General features: G+C 31.5%; 1 protein-coding gene across 3 annotated transcripts in view; it reads right to left on the bottom strand.

Annotated features, from left to right (window-relative positions):
• Positions 1-436: 436 nt before the first annotated feature.
• LOC124364734 (zinc finger protein 341-like) overlaps positions 437-14,629 on the bottom strand; it is a 35,149-nt gene continuing 20,956 nt past the window's right edge. For 2 of the 3 annotated variants that reach the window (XM_046820436.1, XM_046820435.1), the window contains exons 6-13: positions 13,211-13,338; positions 10,663-10,806; positions 9,680-9,796; positions 6,905-6,994; positions 6,031-6,186; positions 2,695-2,757; positions 1,231-1,341; positions 437-843 (exon numbers count right to left, since the gene is read on the bottom strand). In XM_046820436.1, the coding sequence (XP_046676392.1) occupies positions 610-843; positions 1,231-1,341; positions 2,695-2,757; positions 6,031-6,186; positions 6,905-6,994; positions 9,680-9,796; positions 10,663-10,806; positions 13,211-13,338 (1,043 nt within the window). In that variant the 3' untranslated portion in view covers positions 437-609. The remainder of the gene's footprint in view (positions 844-1,230; positions 1,342-2,694; positions 2,758-6,030; positions 6,187-6,904; positions 6,995-9,679; positions 9,797-10,662; positions 10,807-13,210; positions 13,339-14,629) is intronic. The other variant, XM_046820437.1, reaches the window with a different exon arrangement.

Genomic DNA, 14,629 nt, shown 5'->3' with positions numbered 1-14,629 from the left:
TTTAAATAGTACTTCCATTGCATTAGATGGTTTATTAATCATTGGTGCAATCTAAATTTAAAATTAGATAATAACTTCATCTTTGCAATCTGCATTACAGTACTGATAATTGAATTATTTCACATTACAATAATTTAATATTTTATAAAATTTAAATGTTAACAAATATGTTTCTGCCTCTTTGATGAACATCAGCTGAAAGTGTTAACAGCTGTTAAGTTAAGGATCCAATGTAAAGCATTCAAAAATAAACAATTTATAAATAATAAGTTAATTAAATAAACCATTTAGATTGGAGAGAGTTGTAAATCTAAACCATGCTCGAATCCACGTGTAGACACACAAAAATTTTCATTCAAATCGATCAAGCTGCTTAGGAGGAGTTCAGTAACATACACAAGCACACAAGAAAGATATATATATACAAAGATTAATTTAGTATAAATGTCCTGTGCTTTAATCATATAACAAGAAACCTATAATTTGACAACTTTATATCAAACACGACACAATACTGTAAAAATTAAAAGACAGCAACAAACCAGTAACCTAATCAGTTAATTATTAAAGTGACCTAAATATGAAAAAAAACATCTGTCCTGAGATTTATTACTCGACTCGATATAACCTCCAAAATCTGAAGACACACCTGGCTCTCTTCTTGGTTGCAGAGTTGTGTGTGCGCTGATGTGTACCCAACTCGTCCAGACTGGAGAACGTCTGACGGCAATGTATACAGTTGTACTGGACATTGCAGTCCGCTTGGTGAGCTGTCGTGTGCTCTATGAAGGACTCCAGAGTTTCAAATACAAGTCCACAGGACTTCTGGACGCAGCGATAGATCTGGAAAGATGAGAGAATTAATTAATTGATTTGTGAAAATTTATTTGGAGATTGGTAAAACCTTTCTATGGGATGAACCAGCCCAAGTTGTACGGGATACAATAAAATTTTGCTTATAAGGATAATTTTAAATTTATACAATAATTTGCATGAATATGAAGACAATTGTTGTAATAAAAGCTTATCAAAGTCTATAGAGAAAGTTAAAAAAATGATTTTTCTACAAAGAATATCAAACATTCCTTCACATAAAAATATTTACAACTGAACCAATATTTCAAACATAGCTAAAAATGGAAATTGAATACAAATGAAATACAAACACATCACAACTTTATCTGTTTTGGTTTTCGATAATGTTGCACAGCTAAAGATAGTTCCACTGACCTTGTTGTTGACATGGGTCTTGCGATGACTCTTGAGGAGCGGAAAGCTACTGAAGACTTCTGGACAGTACTGGCATGCAAATGAACCGTCCACCACCAACGTTTCACCCGTCTATGGACATATGAGACAATTATTATATAGTGTAAATAAGTACTAAATTCAAAAAAACCATGAACGCATCTTTGTTAAATGCATTTATTCATCTTATAATACTTTGCTTTTAAATTACAGCATTGAATTTGTGTTAATAATAAACAGAACATGAAAGTAACGAGCTTGTACATGCAGTGACAGCTCGTCCATAAGGGCTCTGAGGCAGAAAGAAAAAGATAAATAAACACTAAATATATATAGAATCTATTGAAACCAACAAAATGCCAACAACACATTTTAAGTCAGCGCTTCCATAGCAGTCTTCTTGTATACTGTCATAGTTACCTCCAGCCTTCAATGTAAATCAAGTGCCAAACGCATTTGACCAATAATCGTAAGGCTACCAAGTCATATGTGTTTGAATAGTAGTTTTTGGGCAGAACCCAGACTGCAGTGCTGCTGCTATGGGCGGTCAACGGAACTACGTGTGCAATTAGGTATACAGTAATCTTTGGTACTATTATATGATTAGTATAAGTAATACTACCAAAAGCAGTATAGTTAATAAAGCCATTTACATATATTTAGATATATCAGTTTTAAAGTAAAAATAATAAAGTAAGTATTAATATTGATTTCAAGTAACATTCATATCGCTAAATTTAGATTCATAATATAATAGAACAAAATTTAATTTTCAGCCATTTTGCCAACTTATGCTTCAAACAATATTTTATATTTATTTAGAATTAAATAAAGTTTGTTTAAATTAAATTAATAAGTAATAAACGTTAAATATGCATGCTTAAAAATAATAAACTTAAACAGACAAATGTTCACCATACTATAGGCCTAACCATCAATGAGCAAAAATATTAAAATGTTCATAAATTAATAGAAATTAATGTTGGTTGATGCAAGTCTAAATGCCCTAAAACCCTTTTAATAATTACTTTTCACAAAAATATCCTAATTTTTTGTTGTTATCCCTGGGGTGAGGACCCTATACAATATTCACACTTACGAGCTACCACTGTTACCATGTCTTAACCAGTAAAGTGGAGGTAGCAAAAGGTTGTACAAAGAAACTCTAGGAAGATGGTGTAGTAAGTTTCTAATTGTGAAGTCAACTTCCCTGAAAACAGGAAATCCTTTATGGTCACTCTATGATAAATTACTAGCATTGCAAGTAGAAGTTTTGGGCAATTTTGTAACCTGGTCAAAGATTAAACAGCTGAAGATAAGGGTCTCAAATTTATTAATTAAATTTTGATTAATACTATTTATTAGAGTTGGTCAAATCCCAATTGCAACTTAATGATTATAAGAATATTATAAAACTCATGCTATGTGTATGTGTATATTACTTACCGATGGACTGGAAATTTTCTGTATTGGCTTTTCAGGCAAAGTTCGTATTTTCTGAGGCCAAACCTGCAAAAAAACAAAGTCAAGTATTTAGGCTCAAGGCAAAACAAATTTTGTTTATAGAAACATGTTTTTTAGAAACATGTTAATGTAAAATAGTGTTGATGGTAATTTGTACCAAATAAACTTTTGGTGATATCATTATAAAAAAAGGCAAACAATCAGCCAAAAAATCAACATTTTTAGACTTGGAACATAAAAACAAGGTCTTTACCTTGCTTGCTTAAATCCGATTTCCCAATTCCAAGTTTTATTAGAAACGTTCATAAAAACTGCAAATTGATTATAGGCAAAAACATTCCAACACTTATTTGCACCATGTTTTTGGTGCAAGTCATCGCTAATTTAACTTCAATGCAATTTAGATAATTATTTTAGAACTTTCAGAATAAGATATAGGTTTTGTGCAAATCAATATAAAACTATGTAACTAACACACATTTTAAAGTTCTTATTCTAGAGTAACAAAATAATTAAATTGTATAACTTATTGTGTACTTGTGATGTAAATTGGAATCACAATAAAAATAGCCTTAATTCAAGAATCAAGAATCTTTATTGTCGGCCCACAATAACTGCATTGACAATGTCATCAGATGGTTTATATATATACACAGTATAACACCAACATTAAAGAATAAAATAAAACATACTACATACTTATGGTAAATAGTACAAGTCACAAAGCATAAAAACTAAAAGAATAAATTTTCTACATTACAAGAAAGCATTTCGTCTACTGTATAAAAAGCTTTTTGTTTTAACCATTTTAGCAAAGCATTTTGAAATTTTTTGCAAGAAACCTTTTTGGCCGTTAAAGGTTGCTTATTAAATAATTTTACACCAACATAAAAGTATGTGTGCTGGGTCTTAGTTAGCCCAGCGTATTCTAAGTCAATAAGGTCTCGATATCTGGTAGAATAATCATGACTAGAGTTTCTAAGACTAAGTGTTTCAAGATTATCTTTAACAAACATTAAACTTTGAAATATAAACATACAAGGTACAGTAAGAATATTATGTTCTTTAAAAAAAGGTTTACATGAGTCACTAAAGGCTATATTGAAAATTGTGCGTAAAGCTCTCTTTTGGCATAGAAAAACCTCCTTAGCACCAGTTGAATTACCCCAGAGGAGAGTTCCATACAGAAGGTGTGAGTGGAAAAGTGCAAAGTACGCTTTTAATAGCAAGGTGAAGCTAGTACAAGTTTTGAGTTTTTTTAACAGAAAAATTACTCTGGATAAACGGGTACAAAGAATATGTGTGTGATTTTTCCAGGTAAGCTTAGTGTCCAGGTTGATTCCAAGTAGCTTAACAGAGTTATGTACAGAGTTGTTTCTTAAACTAAAAGTAATATGTTCAGTCTTATCTTCGTTAATTTTTAAGCCATTAGCGGAAAACCAGAGGCCAGACCTTTCCTTCATGTAGCCAATCATAGCCGAGTTAATTTCAGAGAGCAAGTTAGAGCACATAAAGGTAATGTCATCATTGTAGAGTACACTTTTATTAGGCACAAATTTGGGAAGATCATTCATTAATGAAGACCGTGAATAAGAAGGGACCCAGGACAGAGCCCTGGGGGACCCCGCTTATAACCTACTTAAGGTCCGACCTCTGATCACCTATTTTAACAAACTGGTACCTATTACTAATATACAAGATAAATAGTGAAAGCTCATTGCCCTCAATTCCATAGTAATTTAGTTTTCTGATAAGCTCTTGGTGGGGCACAGTGTCAAAGGTCTTGGTTAGATCTAAGAGTAAGGCACTAACTTCTTCTTTTTTTTCAAAACTATGAATAATGTATGACACCACACTTTCAACAGCCTTAATAGTGGATAAATTATGTCTAAAACCAAATTGTGCTGACAGAAGTAATTGATTTTGTTTAAAGTAATGTTCAATCTGACATTTAATAATACTTTCAAATAATTTAGATATAACTGGTACCAAGGCGATAGGTTGATAATTATTTACATTAGTTCTGTCTCCTTTTTTATATATAGACACATTTACTGTTACTTTTAAGCATTGTGGAAAGATTCCGGTTTGAAACATCCAGTTTATAAGATAAGTTAAAGGATACAATATTTCCATAATTATTTCTTTAAGTATAAAATTAGATAGTCCAAATACATCCTCAGCCCTGGAGTTACTTAGCATGATAACAGTATTTAAAATGTCAACAGGATTTACAGTATGCCATTTAAAATTATATACAAACCAATGAAAAACTGGCTTCTTTAACTCTTTGGGAACAATAAAACAAGCACAATCCTCTCTTTAACCATAACAGTCATATAATTATTTTTATACAAACATTCTTTTGTACCAGTTGCAACATGGTTATTTAAAACATATGACTAGTAGATAAGTAGACTAGTTATAAAACAGTGGAGTATAAATTATCAGCCTACTACAAATATATATGTATATATATATAATAGTTTTAACCCTTCCCATGCCATAGACGGATATATTAGAATGGTAGACTTTGATCAAAACTCCAAATACAGTTATATCCAATATTATATTATGTCTCTTGGAGAATTGTTAGTTCACAAATAGCCTTAAACGACCTTCACTCTACAGCAGAGGGAGGGGAGCTTCCTTTGTCTAACTCAGACCACCTGCTCGTCAGTTCTGCGTCTCCTACAGAGCCATAACCAAACATATCCGTGGCACATATTACAGCTTTCTTGGTTTTCACGAGTGTGTGTCTACTACATACTTCGTTACTCTTCATCATGTGGTAATGTTGTGATTAGTTTGAAATATTTATCTTGTTTTATAGTAAAGTGTAATTACACTTCAGTTTAGTTGCATTTTACAATGAAACTGAAATTTATTTGAAATAAACAGTTTTGTAAATAGTTCTTGTTTATTTTTATCAATGAATTTTAAGTAAAATGGCCTGTTTTACACTTTGTTTGCTTTTACCTTTTATAATTTAGTTATAATGAAAATTAGCTTTGAACTCAATGAAACAAAATTTTTTTACTTGTCTTGGCGTTATAGAAAAATAGATATACTAGTGGTGTGCAAAGGGTTAAATAATTGACATATGTTGTATACAGGCGACATAAAGTAAATTACACTAAGGTATTCATTAGTACGTGAAGCCTTAGACATAGAAGTAAAAATTTATAGCAGCTATATGTTTGGAAACAATATATCTATTACAATTCTACAATTGTTATAAATGGTACAATGATGCGGTGCACACCTATGATTTCAAAAGACTTGAACACTTTGCCGGAGTCTGACAGAACGACATACCTTGTGTGTAGCCATGTGTTTTTTAACATTGGACTTCTGAGTGAAAGATCGCCCACACACCACGCACTGGAAGGGACGTTCCCCCGTGTGACAACGGATGTGTTGTTCCAGGTCGAACTTCTTGGAGAACTGTTTGCGGCAATACAGGCACTTTAACTAGAAAGTAACAAAACGGTAAGAAATCTGGGATCTGTCAGTTCCTTTATTCGATGTTGTGTACAGCATTGTCTTTGTCCCCTTAAACAGTAGCCTATAGGTTCCCTCTACAAGGTTACTAAAATGTGTTGCAGTTCAGTTTCGAGGATAGAAAATTGATAAATAGCCTTCAGACACAAGTATGGAAAAAAAAGAAAAAAGAAATAATAGGCTGTTATGTATAGGTCTATATTTCTGGACCTGCCTTTGCTTCAGTACTGTTTTCAAACAATAAACATGCTTAAAAATGTTTTCAACATAACAGTAGCCATAAAGCACAAAACAAAATGTGAGAAGTGTCATGTTTTCTTTTACGGTACACTCCATTAAAAACCCAAGGTGGGTTTTAGTTTTTGAGTGTTAGCATCTTGATTTTGATAATGGGTGGTCTGAGCTTGAATCCCACTTCAAAGAAGGCATTACCACTACTAACCAAATAATCATCTAAGCCGATAACGGATGGTCTGTGCTTAAATACTAGTTCAGAAAAGGCATTATTACTACTAATATTAGAAACCAAACCTAAAATAACGTGATTAAATGTTCTAGGCTAGAATTTCAAATTATTTATAAAAATATGTTTTAATTTTAAATAACAAATCTCTGAATATAAAATTCCAAGTAGACCAAGGACTCCCAATATCACATATAACAAAACTAATATTAAGAATTGCCTTACCTTAGTTTCTTTAGATAACTTTATTTCCTCATCTTTTTCTACTGAGTAGAGTTCTCCAATGTTCCCATCTCCTTCTTTAATATCTGTGGACTGAAAACAACATAACAAATACAATAAACTGTCCCAAATTATTGAACATACTTTCTGACTTTAATTCTAGGTATTATATTTTATCTTGTTCAAACTGCCTTTGTACTTTACCAAAGTTCTTATTATGAAATTTTGGACTGTTAACACTTTATAAAATTATATTTGAATTTTCAGAATTGGAAGAAAGCTATTTTAAGATTAGAAGGAATGATTTTCACAAAGTTTCTAAACATTTGGAACAATTTATAATGGGATTTACTGGATCTCAATTTTGGAAAAGCTGAGATATAAAGAAACTCTTTTATATTCCACTTATAATAATGTGTCATAAATGGGATGTTACAGTTTTAAATGTTTCAGTTAGGGGACAATGTCCAACAACTTTGAATGTTAAAAAGTAGCCACTTTTGACTGAGATAATTTTCTCCAAGTTTTGTTCTTCTATCTGCAACAAAAAATTAGTGTGTGTGTGTGTGTGTGGGGGAGCACTTTATGATTATCTTGCGTTTTGTTGTACCTGAAGTTTGTAAAGATGGTAGTTAACTTAATGGAATACTTTTTGAATGCTCCACCGTTTGGTTTAAACGAAAAGGAAATTTTTCGTACTGAACAATGAGGACTCTTTTCCACTACAACTCGCACGATTGATGTTTTCTGGGGTTTGAACAAACTACACGCCAGCAGGTTGTTTCTATAAAGCTGAACCAGTTTCTTTAAAGTTCCGAACTCACATTTTGATTGCATGTGGGGAGGAAAATTTATCTTGTGACAGGGTCCTGTTACAAATTCAAACTTGCTTTGTGCAGCTGTAATGCTGTCACAATAGTTGCACACTCCATAACATCCATTAGAATGTCTTCCTCCACTTATTTCAGACTTACAGAACTATCAAAAACAATTTTAAGGTGTATTAGGTAAATATTAGGAGTCATACAAATATACTTTCAAGCCCTAATTCCATCTAAAAACAATACACAATACCTACATTCAATAAAAAATTCAATTATTTTTATTTTATTTAACTTCAAACTAAAATTAATTTTACTACAGATTTTAAACATGTTTGGCGATGTGCAATTTGTGCTGTTTTTATGAAGCATGTAATAGCGTAAACCTTCAAGAGCTGAATTATTATTGCAATGCACATGTAATTAAAATTGGTTGGGGGTAAAATATTTTTTTTATAATATAATATGCTAGAGAAAATTGACCTAGAATGTTCATATGGCCTAGAATATGCAATATGAACCGCAGTTTGGACAAAATAATTATTTGTTGTACCTAATAGGCGTATATTCACACATGCAGGAATTTATGTATATATATATTTATTTTTGTTTTTTTTTGTCAATTTTTATAGGACGTTGAAACCTGCAATATGCTTCTTGATCTTAGGTATATGTCTATAACTTGTGACTCATTCAAAATTTGATTTTTACTATTGCAATAATTTTTTGTACAGTATGTTTCAGAAAGTAAATATAATAAAGTAATTTATCAAAAGGTAAATTTCCCAAAAAAAAACTGCCAAAAAATATTCTTTGCTGCCAATATTTCCTCTTCTAAAGTAGATCAACAGTAGGTTGTTTGTTTCATCATTATAGAATCTCCACTTTCATTTAAATGTTAGATTGTTCCAAACTTCTTTTGATATTACATAGCACTATTGCTCAGCTAAGAGATAAGTTCCAGAAGTTTGGAATCCCAAGTCAAACATGCAAAGGGATTTTACTACATCACAACACATTCCATTACATTCATTATTAACAATGATAAAATTTGAAATAGAATAAATAGTTTTTAGCGTTAAAAATTCCATTATATTCATTATTAACAATGAAAAATTTGAAATAGAATAAATTGTTTTTTAGAATTAAAACAATCTCACTTTGAATGTTTATATAATTACATTATCTTCCACAGTAGTTACTGTAACATATTACACACATTATATATTATACAATTATACATTATATATTACACAATATTGCTTTATACTATAACAAAGTAACTCATGCTTACATAGATTACTTTAGCATTATTTCTTACACCGCACACACTTTCACTTGATGTGTATTACCCATGATTTTGGAAAATCCAAAGTTACTGCTTATTCTGTATAACAGCAGTTGATAGTAAACTTTTATCTATATATATAAAAATGAATATTTGTTTGTATGTCCTTTATAGAATCATAAACTATTTGACCGATCATTATGAAAATTTGTATGTATATGTATTTTTCGACGGAGAAGGTTTATATGCTATGCCTATTGATGTATCTCGCCACCAGGCGGCACTGCAAAAGTTAAAAGTTTTTAAAGCACCTGTACACTATAAACTGCGATTACGAGACAGTTAAGTATATTAAATAGCGAAAAATTATTTGAAGGCGCTAAGCTTTGATGTATATTTGTCTTCAAAATACATTTCTGCTTGAACTTAAAGCTTGAGTGTTAGACCACTTTATAATAAAGTACATGTACGTAGACAATGGCTATAAACATACACTTTTGACAGATTTTCTTGATCGTGGCAACAATACAAACTCTACATCGTCGTTGGAAATATAATTCACTTGAACCAGAAGTGCACATACACGGACAAAGCTTACGAAAAGCGTGCGAAGCCGCGGGAAACAGCTAGTTACATATAAAATCACTAAATACAACAAGTTTAACTTACAGTGACAATGAGGGGTGTACATTCCAGATATCTAATCTCTTGATCCAGAGTGAACGGAGTCTCCGATTGTGAGCCAGTGTCGGCGAGAAGATTCTCCACAGGTTCTGCATCCGTAACCTTCAATAAAAAAAAAAATCTTTTTACTCTTGTTAACAGAATGTCCTCTCTCCACCCTTCACTGTTCGTGATTTGATTTTGACGGGTTGCAAAGTTTGTGTAAGTCGACATCTTATTTCACTACAGCTGTTTGCTGTTTTAGAACAAAACAAAATCCTCTTAGGAGGATTGAGAAGCAAATTGTCGCTCTCACTCTTACTTGTGGTAGTAGACAACTATAATTACTAAGTTCTGATCTGGTGATCAAAGCACTTCAAAATTAGTTCTGCTAATGATCTTCAATCTTACGACTTCAAATATTACCTTTTCAAAAACAAAGAAGGGCTATGCTGTTTTATTTGGAATCCAATAAAGGAATTTGATTAATTTTCTATACATCTGAATATGACAAAACTACAAGGAAAATATTTATTTTAGACGTCCTTCGATATGCTTGTTGTCTTCAATTGCACTACAAGAACTTCTAATTATAAAATTTGCATATTACATCAGATATAATCAAACAAATAATGACTCCTTTTTACAGAGTTTGTAAATCCAATACTTAAATGTTTTATTGTTGGTAAAGAACACATATTTAAACTTGTTGTCACTACCATTTTATAAATTTGAAGTTTAAATATTTCGTAGTGATTAAGTGCAGTTAAAGCAACATCACTTTTTTTAACTATAGTTTTGTTTTAAGTGGCCATATCCACTGATGGGACAATTCACTTATACACATTATCAAAACAAATTAATTAATTGACTGACACCAGCATGTAAATTTAAAATTGAGAATTCATAATTTAATTTTTCAATAATTATTAAACCTTCTACAACTTAATCAGAACTACTATGCTTATTCTGATGCTAATTCAACCTACCTGAGTTGTAAGGATAATCTGAGTAGAACTCAGCTGAAAGGTACCAGGAATGTCATCAGGTCCTTTAAGTTGAGAATCGTCAGTGTCCAGGGTCATAAGATCCCCAGTATCTTCAAATCCTTGCAAGGTCTTAAACATGGTAAACTGTTTCAATAATTTAAATTAAAAATGCACAGGTTATTTGATATAGCTTAATCTGTTCACTGTTCATTTAGATTGTTTTAGAACTACTGTGCCATTCAGAAAGAGAGGCTTTTAAGATTTAGGTTGAGGCCTTTTTGATCCATTTAGAATAGAAACTGAATTTGAAACAATATACAAAAATTTAGTTTATAATGCAGTTAAAATTACATTACTATTAAAAAATGGGTTTAAATAAAATCACAAACCAAATCCAAATACTTATTATTTGGTAGTGTTTTGAAGATAAAACAACTTTTTAAAATACGAAGTGCCTTTCCTTACTCTAATTATATTTAGTACAGGCAATATTTTAGTTTCAGAATACTTCATACATTTTTGTAAGTGTTGCTTTATTACGACATAGCATTAAAAACTAACAATAAGATTGCAGACCCAACAGCAATGTATACATATTTTGTCAAATTCTTCACTGAAACCTTTAAAACTACCCAAGTTTATTATCAGTAACGATTTTTCTACTTGCTCAAAAACCAACTAGAGATATCAGCTCTAGAGCTCAACAGCCACCGTCATCTGGTGCTCAAAGGGTTAAGGTTATAAAATTCCTAATTATTAAATGGTTATTTTTTATATTTTAAAATAATATGAAACATTAAATTCTTTAACATAACAGTTTTATATTTTGTATTAATTTAAACATATTTTTGTATAGTTTTACATTTCATATATTACCATGATCACTGACTTCTAAATATTAAAGTAATAAATATTTATACATTTGTTATTATCGTTTATATTAGTTACTACAATTTGCTCAGTATCATTTTCACTGCAATCTTGTAGTTCTTGAATAATTACTTCAATGAGTATATGGTAACTGAATTAAGCAATACAAATTCTGGAATAAAATATCTTTTAAACATAGCATCTATTGTTGTTCCATATCTTATTATTGTAGTATCACTAGATAAAGAAATACGACGTTTTCCAATATATAATTTTTTATTTCGTGCAAGGCCTTTCTGAATCAAAGATTCCATCATCAGGCACTTCACAAATTATCAAATGTTTACATTTTTGTAATAATAATTTTATAATAACATATGGTAAACAATTTGGATGTATGGTTTAGCCAGTATCAAATATTTAATCAGAATTTAATTTTAATTTTTTTATAAATTGAGATGAGAGTAAAACTGAATTTTGAATTGGTCCGTCTTCATTATTGATAATTTTTTCTTGATTTATGGTAATGTAAAATGTTTCCCAAGCATTTAAGTGTGTTGTGTTTGTAACTTCTTTTAATAATCGTAAATTTTTATTAGAGATTGTGTGTCCAGATTCAATACAGTGATTCGCCACAGCAGATTTTTCATTTCTTCCATATTTTATGTGTGCAAAGTGTTCTTTGAATCGTGTTTTTAATGTTCCTTTTAGTTTGGCCAATGTACAATTTATCACAGTCGTTGCATTTAATTTCATAAATTCCTGATTTGTTTTCGAATGTGGTTTTGTCCTTGGGATTTCCTAATATTTGTGATAATTTGTTGTTTGTTTTATAAGTGATAGATTTGTTTGTATGTTTTTTAAAAAATTTTCTGCAATTTATTTGAAATGTTACTGTATGTTGTACAGATGAATTCTTGTTTATTATCTTGAAGTGGTAGTAATGTTGTTCTAGATTTTCTTAATTTTCTCTTGATTGATTTGTGAAGTATGTTGTCAATAAGTTGTGTGGTGTAACCGTTAAAAATAGCAATATCTTTGATGTAGTTTAACTCTTTGTTGTAGTTATCGATAGATAGTGGAGTATTCAAAAGTCTGTAAATCATTGAGTTGAAACTAGCTCTTTTTTTTGTTGAGGTGGATGGTTAGATTCGTTGACAATAAATCTATTTATATGCGTCGGTTTCCTGTAAATGTCAAATTCAAATTTTGATTGGTTTCTAATTACTAACACATCTAAAAATGGTATGCTATTGTTTTGCTCAATTTCGTATGTAAATTTAATGGTAGGGTAAAAACGAATTTAGGGTAGAGATAAAGTTTTGTAGGTTTTCATTTTTATTAAATATTGCGAAGATATCATCAACATATCTTATCCACTTTCTTGGGAAATATTTCATTTTTGTTTTAGCCGTAGTTTCAAAATAACTCATAAATATATTTGCAATGAAGCATGAAAGAGGATTTCCCATTGCTGTACCATCAATTTGAGTGTAGTATGATTCTTTAAATTGAAAAGTATTATGATTCATACACAGGTTTATTAACATGGAATATTCATCAACTATTTCTTATCTGTCTGAGCAAAAGCTCTTTTGGCTATGTTCTGTCGGGTCCTTCCATACTCTATTTATTTCCTGAAGCTCGGTTTATTACAAACGAAAATGCATCTACTAACCTGATCAGAGGTGGTAAGGCTGAAGGACTGGATGTCCGACTCACTGAGGATGATAGGTTGCAACTGCAGATCGGCCTCGTCACTCCCCAGACTCTCCGATAATGTCTTCTGTAATGGTGGGAAACTTCCTGTAAAATAGTACCAGTCACCAATAATCTAATAATGGTCCTGTTTTTTATAAACTGACAAGTACTGAGATTAATATGATAAAACTAAACTAATAATAAAAAAAACCCAGTTTTACCTGTTGACAAATAACTGTGCATGGCATACGTGGTCCAACAATAAAGTACTGAGACTGATTTTCTTTGTAAGATGTGGCAACCCTGCAGGCTCGCATAGGTACAATATCTTTAACCTTGATCTATAAGGTGCTCCTAGTCCAAGCGGCAAATCGATGCAACTGCTCAGTTTTGAGTTGTGGTGTAATAAGTTAACACATGTTTGTGTCTCTTGTCACGAAAATGGAACCGCATAATATTGCACAACGGTATGCCATTTCGTATAAACGCAATGAAAACTTATGATAAGCTTAAGAAGGATTTTGGAGAGGAGTTTATGTCAATAGCTTAAGTTTGTCGTTGGCATAAAATGTTTGGTAAGGGAGAACAAATTTTGAAGATGAAGACCACAGTGGACGACCATTAACCTCACAGATGGATGTCAACTAGACCAGGGTGCATGAACTCGTACGACCTAATCGAAGATTATCCGTGAAAATGATTGCAAAAGAACTGAACATTAATCGATAAACGGTTTGTCTAGTAATCACTTTGTAAAAGATTTCTTCCGTATCCGTGCTAACATTGCTGATAATTGGACTCTGCATCACGGTAATGCTCCATCCCATACTGCTCCGTAAGTACAGCAATTTTTAACCTCAAAACAAATTTCATTACTACCACAGCAACCTTATTCACCAGATATCGCTCTGTGTGACTTTTTTATATTTCAAAGAGTCAAAACGGTGGTGAAGGGACACCATTTTCAAACAACACAAGATGTTCAAAAAGCTGTGACGAGGGTCTTGGAGGATATTAGAGAAGATGAGTTCCAAAAATGTTACCATCAATGGCAGAAGCTCTGGAAAAAGTGTGTGCAATCAGGAGGGAACAAGCCAAATCTTTTCACATTCCTTCACATGTCTCATTACTTTATTGTCGCACCTCGTATGTTGTGACGAATGTGCATGGTATATGATGTGACTTATGACAAATACCCATGGCATATGCTGCAAGTTGTGACGAGTCAATGCCATAGTTGTGAGTACCACACACCTAGTTGCGTATTTGTCAAGTAACAGACCATTGGAGAGTAACAGCACACTAACCCATACATGTACAATAAATGTATATATCAACATCACACAGAACTAGGATTTGCGAGAGGTACTATCAAAAACACTCCACTACATATTTC

The sequence above is a fragment of the Homalodisca vitripennis genome, chromosome 6 (genome assembly GCF_021130785.1).
Source record: "Homalodisca vitripennis isolate AUS2020 chromosome 6, UT_GWSS_2.1, whole genome shotgun sequence".
Taxonomy (NCBI): Eukaryota; Metazoa; Arthropoda; class Insecta; order Hemiptera; family Cicadellidae; genus Homalodisca; species Homalodisca vitripennis.
This window is presented reverse-complemented; position numbering and strand designations above follow the sequence as displayed.